The sequence below is a fragment of the Schistocerca serialis genome, chromosome 1 (assembly GCF_023864345.2).
Source record: "Schistocerca serialis cubense isolate TAMUIC-IGC-003099 chromosome 1, iqSchSeri2.2, whole genome shotgun sequence".
NCBI classification, from domain to species: Eukaryota; Metazoa; Arthropoda; class Insecta; order Orthoptera; family Acrididae; genus Schistocerca; species Schistocerca serialis.
In genome coordinates this window covers 651686546-651707712 of record NC_064638.1, presented here as the reverse complement: position 1 = coordinate 651707712, position 21167 = coordinate 651686546, and the positions used below count along the sequence as shown (strand labels likewise).

Genomic DNA, 21167 nt, shown 5'->3' with positions numbered 1-21167 from the left:
TACAGTGAATGGGTCATCAAAGGCCAAGGTAGATGCAAAGTATTGACCCAAAATCAAGAGAATGGAAAAATTTGTTATAAAATAAAAGAAATTATTTCTTCCATTAAGGAAGACTATTTTCTCATTGAGAGTACTAACCCAGGTGGGAACCATCTACTGTTGTCAGTGAAGTCTGCACCAATGGATTCTGGGGAGCTCACACCAACATGCAAGAGATTAAAAGTAAAAAAGTGTTATACTTTCCTACCTTCAACGTTAACCCACTGTCCACAGCAGGAAAACTGCAACACCTTACAGATACCATGGCCAAACAAAAACTCATTAAACAGGTTTACACACAAATGATGCAGCATTAGATTGGAAGGAAAAGCCAGGCAAGAGAATAATGAAGAATGTACCTCACCTCGGCACAGGTTTTCTAATCAGTAAGCAAATACTGGGAGTCATCACTGACTTCAATTCCAAGAACAAAAGTTTTTCCACACTTATTTTAGGGAAGCAAATAAAATGTACACAGTGAATAATGCACATGACCCCACAAATGAGACAAACAGAACAGAGAAAATACAAGACTTTGGGGAATGTATGTAGGAGAGACCACCCAGGATTTCAACCAAGAATTTTGCTATACTTGGAGACTTAAATGCTCAACTTGGAAAGAATAAGAATTCAAGATCATCATTGGGAACTATCCATCCAACAACAGGACTAATCAGAATGGTGAAAATCTGGTGGAAGTGTTTTAAGAGTTTTGATCTGATAATGAAATCAGCAGCATTTACACATCTTCTAAGAAAACAGAAAACATGGGTATCTCCCAATTCTCTACTAGGAGAGTTCCCAGTTAATCATGTAATGATCCCAAGACATACAGAGAAGGAAATCCAAAATTTCAATGTCCTTGGGGGGGTGCAAACTTAGATTTAGATAGCTTCCTTTAGAAAATTAAGGTCAAATTTCTACCAGAAGCACAGCTAACTTAACCATGAAAAAGGAATAAATAACCAGTGAAACGGTAACATTCTATGAGTTAGCAAATGTGGAATGTTTGAAGTTTATACATGGTAGGAAAGGTAGAAAGTCTCAAAAGGGAAATGTAAAAGCTCAGGCATAATATTTGAGGGGGTCAGTGAAGTGAAACAAAAAGGAGATAATGATTGATGAAATTCTGTGTGGGCTTCTGGCCACATTGAACGGTTTAAAATCCATAAGATATTGGCAGACTACTTCTCGGCCATGTCAAGACTTCTTAGATCACATCATCAGTATCCATGACCCTGTCAATTTCACGATGGAGGTAGAGGTGGGTGGTGCCAGGCTGTTCATTGACATCATCATCCACTGTAAAGCAAATGGGTATCGAAACCACAGTATTACTTGAAACCTTACCTACATGGATGGGCATCTACATTCTACCAGCTACCATCACCAAGGCCAGAAACATTCTGTTCTGGGGCCATGGTACATCAGGCAGAAGCCCTTGCAGACACAGAAAACCTTCCAATAGAACTGTGCTGCATACTGCAAGTTCTCAAAGAAAACTGCTACAAAAATCAACAGATTTTGCAAGCCATTTAACAGAAAACTTAGAAGCAAAAGGCCCATGAGGAGGACACATGAAGTTTGCATTTTTGCCATTGTGTGTCACAGTAACTGGAAAAATTATCTATTCCTAAACAGGCATAGTCGATTCTGTCTTCAGGCCCCAAGAAAAAATTCAATAACTCATGCAGTCTGTGAAAATTATATAAGTGTCAGGACACAAGGAATATACAGAATACCATCAGTTGTGGACAATATTTTGTTGGACAGACTGTGTGCTCTATTGAACAGCACTGTATAGGACATGTTTTTCTGCCTATGTTATCCCTAGAAATCAGCAGTAGCAGAGCATACTCTGCAAAATGGATGCCAAGTTGCATTTGATGAAACATCTATTATTAAATGAACAAATAGTTTCTGGGATAGCATAATAAAAGAAGTGATTGTGATAAAAATTTCTGAAACACACTCAATAAAGATGGCATTCTCCAATTAAGCACAGCTCTGGCTACTGGAGGGCTGAAGCAGCTGCCGATGATTAATTTTATATGGTCATTCCATTTTAAATCACCCCAAATGCCTACTCCTAGACAATTTATGGAATTAACTGCTTCCAGTTCCTGACCTGCTGTATTGTAGCTAAATGAAAAAGGATCTTTCTTTCTATGTATTCGCAGCACATTACACTTGTCTTACATGATATACAATTGAATTACTTTATATGGCATTGGGCTGGGCACCAGTAATGTTAAAGGTAGTAGCACAGCTATATAATGATGGCAGCAGTAATCACATGACAGTCATAACTTCAGTGGTCGAGTACTCGGTTGAATGATCATGGATTTTAAACCACTTGGTGCCGCTGAAAGTGAGAGAGAATTTTATCTGTGTATGTCGCTAGGAAACCATGCATTCGAAGATAAGGATATCTATTCAAATCATATTGGGGAATATAAACAGCGGTAGAAAATGGTATAACAGTAGTACAGTACATTATAAATAGGAATGTAGGGCAGAGAGTTGAGTTAGTATGGACAGTTCAGTGATAGCATTGCTATCACCAGAATATAGAGAAAACCAGTGCAAGCAATAGTTCTGGTACACATGCTGACAACACAAGCATAAGATGAAGAGATATTGCATGGGTACTGAACAGGTAATTCACTATGTAGAGGGATATGATAGTCTAATTATCATTGGGGGTTGGAATGTGGTAATAGGGGATGGAATAGGCGACAGTCTTGCGGGAGAGTGTGGGCTTAGAATAGGAATAAGAAATGAGAAAAAAATAATTGAATTCTGCAATAAATTTCAGTGGTAATAGTGAATACTCTTTCAAGAATTGCAAGAGCAAGAGATATATTTGGGAAAGGCCTTGAGATATGGGAGATTCCAGCTGAATTACATTGTGGTGAGAGTGATTCTGAAATCAGATAATGGCTTGTAAGGCGACCTGGGATTAGTTACAGACTCAGATTAAAAGTTAGTAATTATTAAGGTTAGGTTGTTGTTTGAGACTTGTCCAGAAGAATCAGTATGCAAAGAAATGGGCTGCTGAATTAATGAGGGTTAATAAGATACGTTCGAAGTGTGTTGAAGCAATTGCTATTGCGATAATGAATACCACAGTAGGCAGTGCAGTTGAAAAGGCATAGACATCTCTAAAAATGTAATAACAAAAGTTGGTGGACACTGTGCAAGGAAGATAACTATGAGGAAACTGTGGGTAACAGAAGATTGATGAAAAAAGGAAGTACAGAAATGTCCAGTGAACTTCAGGAAGACATAACCCATTTAGGAATGAAATAAAAAGAAAATGCAGAAAGCAAAGGTTGCAAGAGAAAGTTGAAGAAATTACTATAGAAACAGTTGTCAGCTTGTAGGAATGTTAAAACAAGTGTCAGTGAAATTAAAGGCAAAGTCACAAACGTTTAGAGTGCAAGATGAATTACATTTTTGAAATGAGAGGAAAGAGCAGATGGATGGAAAGACTACACTGAAAGACTCCAAAAAGGAACTCTCATACCCACAATTATAATTCTTCGTCTTCCATATTGTCTCTTACTGACATTCTCCAATTCCATGGCCCAATTCACAACCCTCTCAGCCTCCATCCCCCACCCCCCACCCCCATCTCTCCCACTCTCCCTCCTTTCTTCACTTTATATCGCCCTACATCACTCATCCACTGCTCCCTCAATCCTTCCCTCCTCTATATACCTCCTTCCTCCACATCTTTTTATCCCTCCCCAGCATCTGGTCTCTCCCCCCTGCCTCCCCAGCGCCTGGTCTCTCCCCCCTGCCTCCCCAGCGCCTGGTCTCTCCCCCCTGCCTCCCCAGCGCCTGGTCTCTCCCCCCTGCCTCCCCAGCGCCTGGTCCCTCCCCCCTGCCTCCCCAGCGCCTGGTCCCTCCCCCCTGCCTCCCCAGCGCCTGGTCTCTCCCCCCTGCCTCCCCAGCGCCTGGTCTCTCCCCCCTGCCTCCACAGCGCCTGGTCTCTCCCCCCTGCCTCCCCAGCGTCTGGTCTCTCCCCCCTGCCTACCCCCTGCGGGTCCGGGGTAAGAATAGGCCCGAGGTATTCCTGCCTGTCGTAAGAGGCGACTAAAAGGAGTTACAACCGTTTCGGCCTTCCATGTGATGGTCCCCCTTGGGGTTTGACCTCCGTTTTTCAAAATTCTACAGAAGTACGAGCCTTTTGGGGAAGGACGCCTTACGTGGTGTACCACTGGTCCTCAGTGCACTAAGACCTTGGCACTCAGCATTGTACCGGCGTTTTAACCATACCCACTATTCCTCAAATTGGGCCTAAACGCCTGATGGGCTGTACAAGTTACGCCCATAGTGCGTCCCCATCTGCACCTACGATCATGATGGACTTTCCATGGCACCAGAAATCCAGCACGGTAGCCAGCCCGTTGTGGTGGGGTCGTCATGTACCCTCTAGGTTGTAGCCTCCTGACAACACAGGGATCGTACTGCAGATACCTGAGCTGCACCCTCCCCACGTCGGCCAAGGAGTAGATGCCCGTCTCCTTGGGGCATCAGGACTCCTGGCAACGGTCATCCTGCCAGGTGGCCCTTGCTGAGGCTGGGTGGCGCCCGTGGGGAGAGCCCCTGGTCGGAGTGGGTGGTATCGGGGCGTACGTTTCGCAGATGAAACGTCAACACGTATCAGGTCGCTCTGCTGCCAAGTCTTTCAAAAGGAAAGGTACTGTCTCTAGTTCTGGTTCTCCTGCCCTTTCCCCCTTGGCCACTCCCTGGGAGGAGGGACAGGCCCGCCGGCTTGGGGCGAAGTACTTCCCCCGCTATTTGGTGTGTTCTCGAACTGATGGGGGGATGTTCGCCACCTCCAAGCCCATGTCCTTTGTTCAGCACATTGAGGACATCTTCGGGGAAATCGAGGCTCTCAGTAAGATGCGTTCGGGGTCCGTTCTTATAAAGACCACCTCCGCCACACAGTCAGCGGCGCTCCAGGCGTGCGACCGCCTAGGGGATATCCCAGTGTCCATTGTCCCGCATCTGGCACTAAATAGGACGCAGGGGGTTATTTTTCATCGGGACCTCCTGCTGCAATCTGATGAGGAGCTCAGGGCCAACCTGGAGCGCCGAGGCGTGCATTTCGTCCGGTGAGTCCAGCGCGCCCCGAAAGACCGTCGCATCGACACCGGGGCCTTTATCCTCTCCTTCGAGGGGGACGTTCTCCCGGAGAAGGTAAAGGTGATGTGCTACCGGTGCGACGTGCGACCTTACGTCCCGCCTCCTATGCGCTGTTTTCGGTGTTTGCGCTTTGGGCACATGTCGTCACGGTGTGAAGCTGAGCCCCTTTGTGGCAATTGTGGACGTCCTCTTCGTGAGGAACATACATGCACCCCACCACCTCGGTGTGTTAATTGTCCTGGCATCCACTCGCCTAGATCCTCAGACTGCCCCGCATATCAGAATGAGAAGAAGATACAAGAACTCAAAACTTTGGATCGTCTCTCTTATTCTGAGGCCAGGAAGAAGTATGACCGCCTCCATCCCGTGCCGTTGACCACTTCGTTTGCCTCAGTTGTGTCCCCTCCTTCCGCGGTATCCTCACCCCTATCCTGTCCCCCTCTGCCCCCCCCCCCCCTCTGCCTCCGGGATCTCCGCCTCCCAAATCCTCCTGCCCCCGCCCCCTCTGCCCCAGGCCCCCCCCCCTCCCCCCCGCCTGAGAAGCGATTCTCTTCTCAGGCGTCCATCGGGGAAATGTTCCGGACCCCAGCTTCCGAGGTCCGGCGTTCCAAAACAGACCCCGCGCTTGAGGACCTTCTTCGGGTCCAACTCACCACCCCTGTGCCTCCTCGGACTTCCAAGAAGGCCTCCAAGAAGAAGTCTCTATCCCCCTCTCCACCCCGGCGCGTTTCGTCTGACGCTCCATCCGCGAGTCGCTGCTCCCGGCCGTCCTCAATTTCGCCGGGACGCTCTGCCGCCAGGTGCTCAGCTGGCCTCTCGTCGGCAAATGATGCTGCCCCTCCTACACCACCAGGGACAGCTGCCGCAGCTGGCGACAACTCGATGGAACAGGATCCGCCTTCCGCCGGTTGTAGCGTTGTTCCCTCGAAACCTGGCCCTCCGCGGCCATCGAGGTGACCAGCTCTTCCCCTGTCTCGTTCCCCCTCTTTTTTGACTAGCGATGGCCTTGTTACATTGGAACATAAGAGGTATTCAATCTAATCGGGAGGAATTACAACTGCTCCTCCGCCTGCACTGTCCGCTCATCCTTGGTCTCCAGGAAACCAAGTTGCGCCCGACTGACCGTATTGCCTTTACCCACTATACCTCGGAGCGGTATGACCTCACCCCTGTGGACGGTGTCCCAGCTCATGGTGGGGTCATGTTGCTCGTTCGGGACGATGTCTATTATCATCCCATCCCATTGACCACCCCACTCCAAGCAATAGCTGTCCGTATTACTCTTTCTGCTTTTACTTTTTCAGTTTGTACCATCTACACTCCATCGTCATCCGCAGTTAGTCGGGCTGACATGATGCACCTGATTGTTCAGCTGCCCCCGCCGTTTTTATTGTTTGGCGACTTCAATGCCCATCATCCCCTTTGGGGCTCTCCTGCATCTTGTCAAAGAGGCTCACTCTTGGTGGATGTCTTCAACCATCTCAATCTTGTCTGCCTCAATACTGGCGCCCCGACTTTCCTCTCGGACTCTACTCATACCTACTCCCAGTTGGACCTCTCGATCTGTTCTACCACTCTTGCCCGTCGGTTAGAGTGGTATGTCCTTTCTGACACCTATTCGAGCGACCACTTCCCCTGTGTCGTTTGTCTCCTGCACCACACTCCATCCCCACGTCCTTCGAGCTGGAACATACCGAAAGCTGACTGGGGACTTTACTCCTCCCTGGCGACCTTTCCGGACCACGATTTTCTCTGTTGTGACAGTCAGGTCGAATACCTCACGGCTGTTATCATCAATGCTGCCGAACGTTCCATTCCTCGTACTACCTCTTCTTCACGTCGCATTTCTGTCCCCTGGTGGAACGAGGCTTGTAGAGACGCTATCTGTGCTCGACGACGTGCTTTACGCACCTTTCGCCGCCATCCTACGTTGGCGAATTGTATTGGATAGAAACGACTCTGAGCGCAATGCCGTAGAGTCATCAAAGATAGCAAAAAAGCTTGTTGGGCCTCTTTCACCAGCTCCTTTAACAGTTTTACTCCCTCTTCTGTCGTATGGGGTGGCCTGCGCCGGTTGTCGGGCATTAAGGCCCACTCCTCGGTACCTGGCCTGACCTCAGGTAATGAGGTCCTCGTTGATCCTGTGGCTGTCTCCAACACCTTCGGCCGGTTTTTCGCGGAGGTTTCAAGCTCCGCCCATTACCACCCTGCCTTCCTTCCCAGGAAAGAGGCAGACGAGGCTTGGCGACCTTCCTTCCACTCGCTGAATCTGGAAACTTATAATGCCCCCTTTACTATGCGGGAACTCGAACGTGCGCTTGCACTGTCCCGGTCCTCTGCTCCGGAGCCAGATGCCATTCACGTTCAGATGCTGGCACACCTTTCTCCGGCGGGCAAAAGCTTCCTTCTTCGTACCTACAATCGCGTCTGGACCGAAGGTCAGGTCCCCATGCGTTGGCGTGACGCCGCCGTCGTTCCTATACCCAAACCGGGAAGGATAGACACCTTCCTTCAAGTTACCGCCCCATTTCTCTTACAAGCTGTGCCTGTAAGGTGATGGAGCGCATGGTTCATGCTCGGTTAGTTTGGATTCTTGAATCTCGACGGCTACTTACCAATGTCCAATGCGGCTTTCGTCGCCGCCGCTCCGCTGTTGATCACCTTGTGACCTTGTCGACATTCATCATGAACAACTTTTTGCGAAGGCGCCAAACGGTAGCCGTGTTCTTCGATTTGGAGAAGGCTTATGATACCTGTTGGAGAGGAGGTATCCTCCGCACTATGCACAGGTGGGGCCTACGCGGTCGCCTGCCCCTTTTTATTGATTCCTTTTTAACGGATCGAAAGTTTAGGGTACGTGTGGGTTCCGTATTGTCCGACGTCTTCCTCCAGGAGAACGGAGTGCCTCAGGGCTCCGTCTTGAGCGTAGCCCTTTTTGCCATCGCGATCAATCCAATTATGGATTGCATTCCACCTAATGTCTCAGGCTCTCTCTTTGTCGATGACTTCGCGATCTACTGCAGTGCCCAAACAACATGCCTCCTGGAGCACTGCCTTCAGCGTTGTCTAGACAGCCTATACTCATGGAGCGTGGTAAATGGCTTCCGGTTCTCTGAAGAGAAGACGGTTTGTATCAACTTTTGGCGATATAGAGCGTTCCTTCCGCCATCCTTACATCTCGGTCCCGTTGTTCTCCCATTCGTGGAAACAACTAAGTTTCTAGGGCTCACGTTGGACAGGAAACTGTGTTGGTCTCCGCATGTCTCTTATTTGGCAGCCCATTGTACACGTTCCCTTAATGTCCTCAGAGTTCTTAGTGGTTCATCTTGGGGAGCGGATCGCACTGTCCCGCTTCGCTTGTATCGGTCCATAGTCCGATCGAAGCTGGATTATGGGAGCTTCGTCTACTCGTCTATCCCTCTTACGCCGTCTCAACTCCATCCACCATCGGGGGTTACGTCTTGCGACCGGAGCCTTCTACACTAGTCCTGTCGAGAGTCTTTATGCTGAAGGTGCCGAATTACCATTGACCTACCGGCACGACGTACTACTGTGTCGGTATGCCTGCCGGCTGTTGTCTATGCCCGACCACCCCTCTTACCAGTCCTCCTTCGCCGATTCTCTCGACCGTCAGTACGGGTTGTATGTGTCTGCACTTCTGCCCCCCCCCCCCTCCCCCCCTGGAGTCCGCTTCAGTCGCCTGCTTCGACAATTGGATTTTGCCCTCCCTACCAGATTTTGCCCTCCCTACCACCTTCAGAGAGGGTGAGAGTCCGACACCACCTTGGCTCCAGGCTCTGGTTCATATTTATCTCAACCTCAGCTCACTCCCAAAGGAGGGTACTCCGGCTGCAGTGTATTGCTCACGGTTTGTCGAACTTTGTGCTCGACTTGCCGGTCACACCTTTATTTACACCGATGGCTCCAAAACTGACGATGGTGTCGGCTGTGCCTTTGTCGTCGGGGCCGCCACCTTTAAATACCGGCTCCTCGACCAATGTTCCAGCTTTACAGCCGAGCTTTTTGCTCTCCATCAGGTCGTTCAGTATGCCCGCCGCCACCGCCATTCATCGTATGTACTCTGCTCGGACTCACTCAGTGCTCTTCAGAGCCTTGGAGCTCCCTATCTGGTCCATCCCTTGGTTCAACAGATACAGTAGTCCCTCCATTCTTTCGCTGATAATGGTTCTCCTGTCAGCTTTCTGTGGGTTCCCGGACATGTAGGAGTGCCTGGGAATGAGGCTGCGGATGCTGCAGCCAAGGCTGCAGTCCTCCTGCCTCGGCCAGCCTCCCATTGTGTCCCGTCATCTGACGTTCGTGGGGATGTTTGTAAGAGGCTTGTGTCATTGTGGTGGGATGCCTGGTCATCCCTCCAAGGAAACAAGCTCCGGGCAGTAAAACCGCTCCCAACTGCTTGGACAACCTCCTCCCGACCATCTCGGCGAGAGGAGGTCCTTCTGACCAGGTTGCGGATTGGGCATTGCCAGTTTAGCCACCGCTACCTGCTCTCCGGTGACCCAGCCCCGCAGTGCCCTTGTGGTCAGGCATTAACAGTGCGCCATGTTTTATTGTCGTGTCCCCGCTTTAGTCAGTCTCTCGTTGTCCTGTCCCTGCCATCTACTTTACCGGATATTTTAGCTGATGACGCTCAAGCAGCTGCTCGTGTTCTGCGTTTTATAACTTTGACTGGCTTGTCCAAAGACATCTAACCTTTTTACTTATTTTATCTACATCTTTGTCAGGTCTTTCTGGTGTCCCCCCTCCCCTTGAGTTTTACTAGATTCCATGTGCTCCAACAACAGTGACTGGGCGCTAATGACCTCAGTAGTTGAGCGCCCTTAAACCCCACAAAAAAAAAAAAAAAAAAAAAAAAAACTGCCTCCCCAGCAGCTGGTCTGGCTCTTCCCCACCTCCACCCCCCCCCTCTCCCCTCCCCCTCTGAGGCCTAGGTCCCATCATCCCTGTCTTACATCACTCTTTTATCACGCTTCACACGCCCCCCTCTGCTCCCACTCCTCGGCCCACCCTTCCGTGGCCCTCGGCCAACCTCAACCTTCTCCATGTGCCCTATCCCACTCCTTCAACCTGCCCCATTTCACTGCCCCCCCCCCCCCCCTCTCTCTCTCTCTCTCTCTCTCTCTCTCTCTCTCTCTCTCTCTCTCTCTCTCTCTCTCTCTCTCTCTCTCTCTACCTACCTACCTACCTACCTACCTACATCGGTTTCCCTGTTTGCTCTGGTCTGCTTACCTTCATGATGTATTTACACTGTGCCCTGGATTACCTTCTCTGTCTGACACTCCCAATCTCTCTCCTTTTCTATGGCTTTGTTGTATCTGCTGTTCTTCCAGTGCACACATTACTTTCCCAAGCTCTTCTCTTCAGTTGTCTCTGTTTAAAAGCATAGTTTTTGACCCAACAGAAAACTTAATCTTTTGCAGCAAAAATTTGGAATGTGTTTTTCAGATGTAGTATTTTACCATACATTATTTAGATTGTTCCTAGTTTCATTCCTTCTGCTTGCATTTACAGGGTACACGAATGAGAACAGTTGTAAATGCAAAGAAAAAGACCGTTGAATCAAGTAAAGATGCTGCTGTAACAAATAATAAGCAGTAGGTATAATTTTTATTTTGTGTTACAGTGTAATGTTTAGTATGTTTAAAATTTTAATGGTTTCATCTCCTTTTGTTTCAGGAACAAGAAATTGGCGCCTAAACAAGGTTCGTGCGTTGCTATCTATTATATATGTGTTATTTGCCTCTATACATTTTTGTCTGTATTATGACATCCATCTTTCATGCTTTTACAACAAAATTTATACACTTTTGCATGCATTTGAATCTACTTTGAAGCCATTTTTTGCTATTATATTGTTGGTGCATTTGAAACATAGATTTTGACGGATTTATTAGTGAAGCAGGATAGGAACATATGATGGGAGTGGAAGGCTGGATATTAATTCAGACGGGGTTAATTTGATTCTGAGTTGTTAGAATAAAGTTTAGACAGAATAGTTGAATCTCTTAAAGATGACTGGTACATAATGTCCCATTGTTGCTCTGGATGCAGGGAGGTGTAATCTCCTATGTACTGTTACAGGAAACTGGAAACTGTCACTATAAATCTCTACCAAAGTTTTGATGATAGCTTAGTAAGGACCCTGATATCCACTGCAACAATTAAGGGAAACCACAAATGACAAAGTAATTAGTACTCAAATACACTACTATTGAAAGCTCAGTGTATATATAACAGAATTCTTCGCTCAGGCAAAACAGTTACTACATATACCTAATGAGACTGTGAAACCTGCCTTAAAACTGTAACCACTTTATTTGTGAGTACTCTAAAATTACAAATGCAGTGGGCCATCATAACTCAGCAATAAGTTTAATAAAACTAGCTGGGCAAATTAAAGCTGTGATAACATCATCAGATAAATTATAAAATAATAGTAAGGTACCATCTAGAATAACTGCCACAGAGACGGAACAGTTGTGCAATACCAGGTTCTTCGAAGTCTGGGATGGAAGCCACTCAATCACTACCAGACCCAATTCATTTCAAAGCACAATTACACTCCCGAAATTGTGTGACCTGCCGACAACATAATTCAAACGCACAGCAATCCTTCCACAATTTGTTGACAGACTTGTAACCAAATTGAGATAAAGTGATTATGCTCTGCCAGACTCACTCAATCAGTTACAGAAAATGACCAGATTGAGGGCACCAAAAGCACAAAGCCCCCCCCTGCGGGTTCGGGGGTTAGAATAGGCCCGCGGTATTCCTGCCTGTTGTAAGAGGCAACTAAAAGGAGTCTCAAACGTTTCGGCCTTATGTGATGGTCCCCTCTTGGGTTTGACCTCCATCTATCTAAATTATTCCGAAGAGCGAGCCAATTGGGGAAGGGCACCTTACATGGTGCACTGTATCCTTCGTGCAATTAGACCTATAGCCGTCTTTCTCGTCGTTGCAATGGTGTCCCGCTCGTTTTCGATCTCTTGAGCGATTACCACGCTGCACTCTGCAGTGTTTCTTTTAACTGTGACGACGACCTTGGCCATTTTTGCCCCTAAGATCCAGCACGGTAGCCAGTCCGTTGTGGTGGGGTCGCCATGTACCCTCTTGGTTGTAGCCCCCTGACAACACAGGGATCGCTCTACTGATGCCTGCGCCGTTCACTCCCCACGTATGCCAAGGAGTAGATGCCCATCTCCCTGGGGCATCAGGACTCCCGGCAATGGCCATCCTGCCAGGTGGCCTTTGCTGTGGCTGGGTGGCGCCCGTGGGGAGGGCCCTTGGTCGGAGTAGGTGGCATCAGGGCGGATGACCCGCAATGAAGCGTGGTACATCATCTGTCGCTGGCGGCCAGCCGTCAGCAGTCTCTAAGCGTTCGAGAGCCCATTTTAAAGGTAACGTTTATGACCCCAAATCGTTCCCCTCCCTCGCCACACCATGGGAGGAACGACAGGCATTGCGTGACACTGAGACGTATTCGCCCAGATATCTTGTCTGTACCAGAGCTGATGGGGAATCTTTTCTATCCGTGAAGCCTCAGTTCTTTGTAGAGCATTTAGAGGACAAGTTTGGTGAGGTGGAGGGCTTGTCCAAGATGCGGTCTGGATCGGTGTTGATAAAAACGGCATCCTCTGCCCAGTCACGGAGGTTGCTCAATTGTGACAAGTTGGGGGATGTTTCCGTTAGCATCACGCCGCATAAGAGTCTGAACATGGTCCAGGGTATTATATTCCACCGGGATCTTCTTCTGCAGTCCGACGATGAATTACGCGCCAACCTCGAACGACGAGGTGTTCACTTCGTCCGGCGCGTCCATCGGGGTCCGAGGGATAATCAGGTCGCCACCGGTGCCTTCATCTTGGCCTTTGAGGGTGATGTCTTACCCGAAAAGGTTAAGGTGATGGTTTAGCGTTGTGATGTGATGCGGTGTTTTAAATCCTGGAAGTTCGGGCACATGTCATCTCGCTGTACTTCCAGCATGACGTGTCGGGATTGCGGACGTCCTTCGCATCCCGATACTCCATGTGCCCCGCCTCCTATCTGTGTTAACTGCGGAGAACACCATTCCCCCTGCTCGCCGGACTGTAGGATATTGCAGAAAGAACGGAAGATAATGGAATATAAGACCTTGGACCGGCTGACCTACCCCGAGGCTAGACGGAAATATGAGAGGCTCCATCCTGTGGCAATGCCGTCCACCTACGCCACTGCTGCAACGACGGTTCTCCCGTCATCACGAATCGGCTCTAAGATCGGTCAGCATCCACCGGCCCCCTTGCTTGTGGGGGGCACTTCACACCCTCTTGCTCCTGCTCCATCTTCTTCAGGAGCAACACCCTCCCAACCTTCGGGGACATCAGCTCCCCCTTCCCAGCCGGAGAAGCGGAAGACTTCTTCGGCTGCTCTCGCCAGGAAGGGATCCCTTGGGGACCTCCCTTCGCAAGTTCCGACCAGTGGAATAGCGGACGCCCGCAAGTGGTTGAAACAACCGCCAGTCCCTGGTCGTCGGGCCTCGCGGTCGTCGTCTGTCCCTGAGACTGACCCAGTGAAGCCCATGCAGCCTGAAGCGCCGAAGGCACAGCGTGACAAGCACAAAAAGAAGAAAGTCCCCAAGACCAACGGTAATGCGGTGGCACCGATCCCGCCGCTTCCTACAAGCTCTGCCTCTGAGGACGAGCTGGAGATTCTAGCGTCCGCTGAGGACCTCGCTCTTGCCGGTCCCGCGGACGCAATGGCTGGCATTTGCACGGATGCTCCATCGGAGGCAGCAGGTGACCCAGTGGTGTAATCTGCCTTCCCAGTCCCGTCACGCCTTTCCCAGCCATGGACAACACCATCCTCCAGTGGAACTGCAGCGGTTTCTTCCACCATCTAGCTGAGCTCCGCCACCTTATCAGCCTTCACCCTTTCTTCTGCATTGCTCTCCAGGAAACTTGGTTTCCAGCAATGCGAACCCCCGCCCTCCGTGGCTATCGGGGTTATTATAAGAACCGAGCAGCATATGAAAGGGTGTCTGGTGGCGTCTGCATATATGTCCTTCACACTCTGCACAGCGAGTCTGTCCCTCTCCAGACGCATTTAGAGGCTGTCGCTGTACGCGTGTGGACGCCACAGGCTGTTACCGTCTGCAGTCTTTACATTCCACCGGATGGTGATGTCTCGCAGCATGTCCTGGCTGCACTGGTCGCCCAATTGCCGCCACCTTTCTTGCTATTGGGCGACTTCAACGCTCATAACCCTCTGTGGGGTGGGTCAGTGGCAACAGGTCGAGGCGCCATCGTTGAGCATTTATTGTCGCAGCTCGATCTCTCGCTGTTAAATGATGGTGCCTTCACACACTTCAGTGTGGCGCATGGCACCTACTCCGCCATTGACCTTTCCATCTGTAGCCATAGCCTCTTACCGTCTGTCCAATGGAGTGTGCATGACGACCTGTGTGGTAGTGACCATTTTCCGATCATTTTGTCACTACCACAGCGCCACTCTTCTGGGCGCCCTAGCAGATGGGCTATGAATAAGGCTGACTGGGACTTGTTCTCCTCCACTGCCGCTTTTGAGCCTCTCTCTACCGATGACATTGATGCGGTGGTTCAATCGGTCACCACCGGCATCGTTACTGCCGCCGAATCTGCCATTCCCCATTCCTGTGGGTCCCCTCGGCGGAAGGCTGTGCCTTGGTGGTCGCCTGAGATCGCTGAAGCGATTAAAGATCGCCGGCGGGCGCTCCAGCGTCACAAGCGACATCCCTCCCTCGACCACCTTATCGCCTTCAAACGGCTGCGTGCGCGGGCCCGCCTCCTTATCCGCCAAGGCAAGAAGGAGTGCTGGGAGCGGTATGTGTCCACAATTGGCCTCCATGTCACTCCATCGCAGGTCTGGGCCAAGATTCGACGCGTCTACGGCTATCGGCCACCTGTCAGCGTCCCTGCGCTCTCACTGAATGGAGCAGTTTGTACTGACTCCGACGTCATTGCAAATCGCTTAGCGGAGCATTTTGCTATGAGTTCCGCTTCTGCGAATTACCCCCAGGCCTTCCGCTCCATTAAAGAGCGGATGGAACGTCGGAGCCTTTCGTTTCGCACCAACCACCCAGAATCTTACAATGCTCCATTTAGTGAGTGGGAATTTCGCAGTGCCCTCGCTGCTTGCCCTGATACCGCTCCTGGGCCAGATGGCATCCACTGTCAGATGCTTAAACACCTTTCAGTGGACTGCCAGCGGCGCCTTCTCGATCTTTACAACCGTCTTTGGGTCGAGGGGGAGTTTCCGTCGCAATGGCGGGAAGGCATTGTCATCCCCGTTTTGAAGCCTGGAAAGAACCCTCTGGAGGTGGACAGCTACCGTCCCATTAGCCTCACCAACGTTCTTTGCAAGTTGCTTGAACGGATGGTGAGCCGGCGCTTGAATTGGGTACTGGAGTCTTGGGGCCTTCTGGCTCCATCTCAGGGTGGGTTCCGTAAAGGCCGCTCCGCCACCGACAATCTGGTGAGCCTGGAGTCGGCCATCCGTACTGCCTTTTCCCGCCGTCAGCACCTGGTCGCCGTCTTTTTCGACATGCGGAAGGCATACGATACGACGTGGCGTCATCACATTCGTTCTACGCTTCATGGATGGGGTCTTCGGAGTCCTCTGCTGATTTTTATCCGCAATTTTCTGTCGTGTCGTACCTTCCGCGTGCAAGTCGCGGCCTCGTATAGTTCCTCCCACGTCCAGGAGAACGGTGTGCCACAGGGTTCTGTTTTAAGTGTCTGTCTGTTTTTAATAGCCATTAACGGTCTTGCTGCGGCCGTGGGAAACTCTGTCTCCGCTTCCCTGTATGCTGACGACTTCTGCCTTTATTACAGCTCTCCCGGCATTGCAGCTGTTGAACGTCAGCTACAGGGCGCTATCCGTAGGGCGCAGTCTTGGGCAGTAGCGCATGGGTTTCAGTTTTCGGCAGCCAAGACCTGCGTTATGCATTTCTGCCGGCGACGTACTGTCCACCCGGAGCCGCAGCTTTCTCTTAACGGCGAACTTCTTTCGGTGGTGGACTCACACAGGTTTTTGGGGGTGGTTTTCGATGCCCGGTTGACTTGGCTGCCTCATATCCGGCAGCTGAGACAGACGTGTTGGCGGCATCTAAACGCTCTGAGATGCTTGGGCAACACCCGCTGTGGCGCCGACCGCTCTACACTGTTGCGGCTCTACCAGGCGTTAATCCAGTCCCGTCTGGATTATGGGAGCCTGGCTTATGGCTCAGCATCCCCATCTGCGTTACGGGTGCTGGACCCGATTCTCCACAGCGGGATACGCCTTGCCACTGGTGCTTTCCGCACCAGCCCTGTGGACAGCGTACTAGTGGAGGCAGGTGTACCTCCACTGCGGTTCCGACGCCAACGTTTGCTGGCCGCTTATGCTGCCCATGTTCTAAGCTCGCCTGGGCATCCAAACTATCGTCTCCTGTTCGCGCGGTCGGTCGTCCGTATGCCAGAACGTCGGCCCCGGTCTGGTTGTAAAATAGCGGTCCGCGTCGAGGAGCTTCTCTCTGGGCTCCAGGGTTTCACTGTTCCACCTCCTTTCCGGGCTACTTTGCATACACCCCCATGGTGTGTTCGTCGCCCTAGCCTTCGGCTCGACTTGGCACAGGGCCCTAAGGACTCAGTCCCTCAAGAGGCCTTCCGCCGCCGCTTTTATTCCATCCTGGCCACGTATCAGGGCTCTGGTGTTGTTTACACTGACGGTTCGATGGTTGCTGGTCGTGTCGGATATGCGCTCACTCTAGGGGACCTTTCCGAACAACGTTCCTTGCCAGATGGCTGCAGCGTTTACACTGCTGAACTGGTCGCCATCTTTCGTGTCCTAGAGTATATCCGCTCCTGCTCAGGTGAGTCCTTCGTTATCTGTAGCGATTCCCTGAGCGGTTTACGAGCTCTCGACCAGTGTTTCCCTCGTTCTCGTTTGGTGATGGCTATCCACGAGTCTCTGCATACTCTCGCCTGTTGCGGCCGCTCTGTGGTCTTTGTGTGGACCCCCGGTCATGTCGGTATCCCGGGTAACGAACATGTTGACCGCCTGGCGAAAGAGGCCACCAGTAAGCCATCTCTGGACGTTGGCCTCCCAGAGACTGATTTGCGGGCAGTCTTCCGCCGCAAAATCTTGGCGCTATGGGACGATGAATGGCGCGAACTGACAATGCGCAATAAACTCCGTGCTGTCAAGGAGACGACGGCTGTGTGGCGGTCATCCCTGCGAGCCACTCGCAGGGACTCAGTAGTTCTTTGCCGGCTCCGCATTGGCCACTCCCGGCTGACACACAGTTATTTACTGCGCCGGGAGGACCCTCCTCTATGTCGCTGTGGGGCAGCTTTGACAGTGGCCCACATTTTGCTGGCCTGCCCCCTTTTAGCAGTGGTCAGGCAGACATTTGCGCTGCCTGCTACGCTCCCTGCCCTTTTAACGGACGACTCCACTATGGCTGACTTAGTTTTACGTTTTATTCGGGCAGGGGGATTTTATCATTTACTCTGAGTGTTTCTGTTTTATTTTATTGTTTTGTGTTGACTCTGGCCTTTGGCCTATGATTTTCCACTGGTTGGCTTTTCCTTATTTATTTCTATGGTCGGCCAACCACTGTCACACTCTGTGTGGTTTTAGTTCGTTTTGTCTTGTCCTTGTCTCCGTTTCTCTTGTTCTGTATCGTCAGTGATCTCTTCTGTTCCTTGTTTTTATTCTCTGTGGGTGTTCTTTGTCTTTGGAAAAAGGGACCGATGACAGTTGCAGTCTGGTCCCTTTAATCCCTCCAAACCAACCAACCAAAAGCACAAAGCCGTTTTAGCTTGTAAGCGTTCACAACACCGTAGCACATGGCTCCATAGCTCATCTACTTGAACTGAGCAATAATCAGCACTTGGTCACAAGCGAAACGAACTAACCTTTACACTGCAATCAGATATTGCTGTAACATATAGTAGCAACATACAGAAATTTTATATACTCCCTGGCAGTGTGCACTCCAGCACATATCTCCTTGTAATTGGGTGTTAAACAGTGACTGAACCTTAACTCAGACCGAGTGAGGTGGCACAGTAGTTAGCACACTGGACTCGCATTTGGGAGGATGACTGTTCAATCCCGCATCCGGCAATCCTGATTTAGATTTTCCATGATTTCCCTAAATCGTTCCTGGCAAATGCCGGGATGGGTCCTTTGAAAGAGCACGGCAGACTTCCTTCCCCGTCCTTCCCTAATCCGATGAAACCAATGACCTCACAGTTTGGTGTCTTCACCCAAACAACTCAACCCCCGTAACTCTGTGGATTTTAGATACCACCAACCACTCCACCAGCAACGGTGTATCGAGTTGCAAATACACCAGCAAACACTCACGATGACAGCACTATTAAATTACATTGGCCTGTATCTTCGCTGTGGCCTGGCGAGTAACCTGTCAAGTGCGGGTTGTTAAGCAATAGACTTGGCCACTGTTTCTATGTTTCGATACAGTGTACCGATACGTGGAACTGTTTCAGTGTTTCGGAACGGCTGTGGTTCACTATTTCGAAACAGTGGTGTTTCATTCCGCCCCTGTCTCGGGTAACCGGACCAGATTCGATCTCGAGCCAGACACAGAAACTGTATCGTTGTTTCAAAATAAGGCTGTTTCAGCCCACCTCTGCTTGGAACGGACTAATTGTATCGAAACAGTGATGTTTTATTCCGCACTGTGTCGGACGAGATTCGGGCTCGGCATAGGTACTGAAACACAACATACCACTTTGTGAAACACTTTCAAGAGAGTCGAAATCTTTTTGACAAGCAATAGCATGAAGCTTAAGATACCCGAAAATAAAGCTTCGTTTCTGACTGTCCTACTCCGAAATGGTGTAACATCTGCTTTATAAACACTAACCAAACAATAAAACAACGTATTCTATTCACATTCAAAATAATAAATATGTGAAAATCATTCAGTTAAATTCCACTTTTTTTTTTTTTTACATCATACGTTTCTCTGGTCATGTATAGTAATCATATTAAGAAACGCAAGTAAGCCTACAACATTTTGAATAAAAAATAGTGTAAAGTGACAGTTATTAGACATATACGTAAATTTGATGTAGGTATAACTGCAAGCAATCTGTTTGACGTATCACTGATAGTGTAATGGTGAACGGGAAGGGCTGGGAAGCATAGTGAATTTATAGTAACGGTTCGAAACACCTTAAAAGACAAAATTTTTTCTGTTATATTTTGTTATTTATTCGAATTATTTGGCATTATTTGTGAGTCTATAGTCACTGTGCCTATTATCCACAATGATTCCCTTTGTGTGCATGGAAATTAGCAAGATGGGTATATTACCCATACTAACGGAATGTGGGAATCCCAGTAGCATATCCGTTGTTTCTGCAGTTTGCTACCACCTCCAGTTCGTTCATGGTGGCTCTTCTGTCTTCAGCTATGGCTGTCCTCGGCCAATTGAAAAGTATGAAAGTCACACAACACGGAAGCAGCGCATTTGCTTCAGGAAATACGAAACTGCCAAGATGCCTAAGTGATAGTTTCATACTTTCTGCGATATGATTAGCGCTCTCGCACCTCATTTATGTTTATATGGACAAACTTATACAGTAGACATTCAAGATGATAAAATGTGTAGGTTTATTAGATTACAAAACACAAACTGTTTCACTGTTTCGAAACATCGTATCGAAACATTACATTGTACTGTTTCATTTGTTTCGAAACAGTTACGTGTTTCAATTTGCCCATCTCTATTAAGCAATACACACAATAAAAACCTTTTACCTGACTCCAAGCCACTAAATTGCTATCATGTCTTCGGGAACCAGACTGACTACCAGGTCTACAGCAAATGCCACACTCACCATCACCACTATAGAGTCCCTAGGCAATGCTGTTATTAAATGAACAAAATGCGTGTTTAACTATCAACAGCTTTTTTTTTATTTAAGAACCAAATACTGACCAGTTTGTCACAAACCATCTTCACAGGTTCTAGCCAAATATACAAAAAAAAATTACATGTAGTATACAGGAAATTTTACAAATTATCTTCCTATGAAGTGCAAAATATACATGAACACTAACAGGATCAGAACAGTGTAAGCCACGACACCACATCTGTCATTACTTAAATAACGGCCAAATCTCGCGTGTAGAACATGTCATGAATTCCAGTATACAACACAGGACTTCTAGAGGCAAACATACTAATAAATGTAAACAGAGCAGTACTGAAAAGAAAATCAGTGTTATAAATATTATAATTGTACAAAATATTGAGAAGTTTGTCAAAGATCTACCAAAAGTATTTCATCATATGGCATAAAAACATCTAGATGACAAGTTTCTTGATTCTAAAAATCTTTGAATGTGTAATGTTTCCTGTGTACTACATGTAGTTTTTTTGTGTGTCTGTATAGAATCTGTCAAGGTGGTCTGTGACTGAAACTGATTGATATTTGTTGTTGTTTTTTTTTTTTAAAAAAAAAGGCTGAGGGTGAAACAAACATTACTTGACGCCTGCTAATAACCACCTTCCAAAAATTTAATACTGTTACTGCAGTTACTGATGGCAAACTGAGAGGGTCCGAGGCGGCACTTCATGCCTAATGGCCACTCCAGAAAGCGACAGCTTCATCCAATAGCATAATAGCAGCGTGTGAAACCCCTGCTTACAACGGGTGGCAAAACAGGCAGAGGGACTGTTCAGTTGGTAGCTATGGCATGAATTCAAAAGTGCCGGAAAGAAAACCAAGCACAACAATTACGTGAAATGATTAAAATAATTATCCATGTTTCTCTCTTTTTACATAAGGATAAAAAGAACCTGTTTGGCAATAAATCAGGTGTTGAAGACAATGGAATGTTAATTTGATGTTTTTCTTAACTTTTGTTGATTTTCATTTATCTAGAACAAACAAACAAACAAAGTGTATTGCTGGTTA

General features: G+C 48.8%; 1 protein-coding gene across 3 annotated transcripts in view; it reads left to right on the top strand.

Moving 5' to 3' along the window:
• LOC126479166 (centrosomal protein of 112 kDa-like) overlaps nt 1–21167 on the top strand; it is a 164968-nt gene that overhangs the window by 110922 nt on the left and 32879 nt on the right. For all 3 annotated transcript variants that reach the window (XM_050103761.1, XM_050103760.1, XM_050103759.1), the window contains 2 exons: nt 10726–10808; nt 10891–10916. In XM_050103761.1, coding sequence (XP_049959718.1) covers nt 10726–10808; nt 10891–10916 — 109 coding nt within the window. The remainder of the gene's footprint in view (nt 1–10725; nt 10809–10890; nt 10917–21167) is intronic.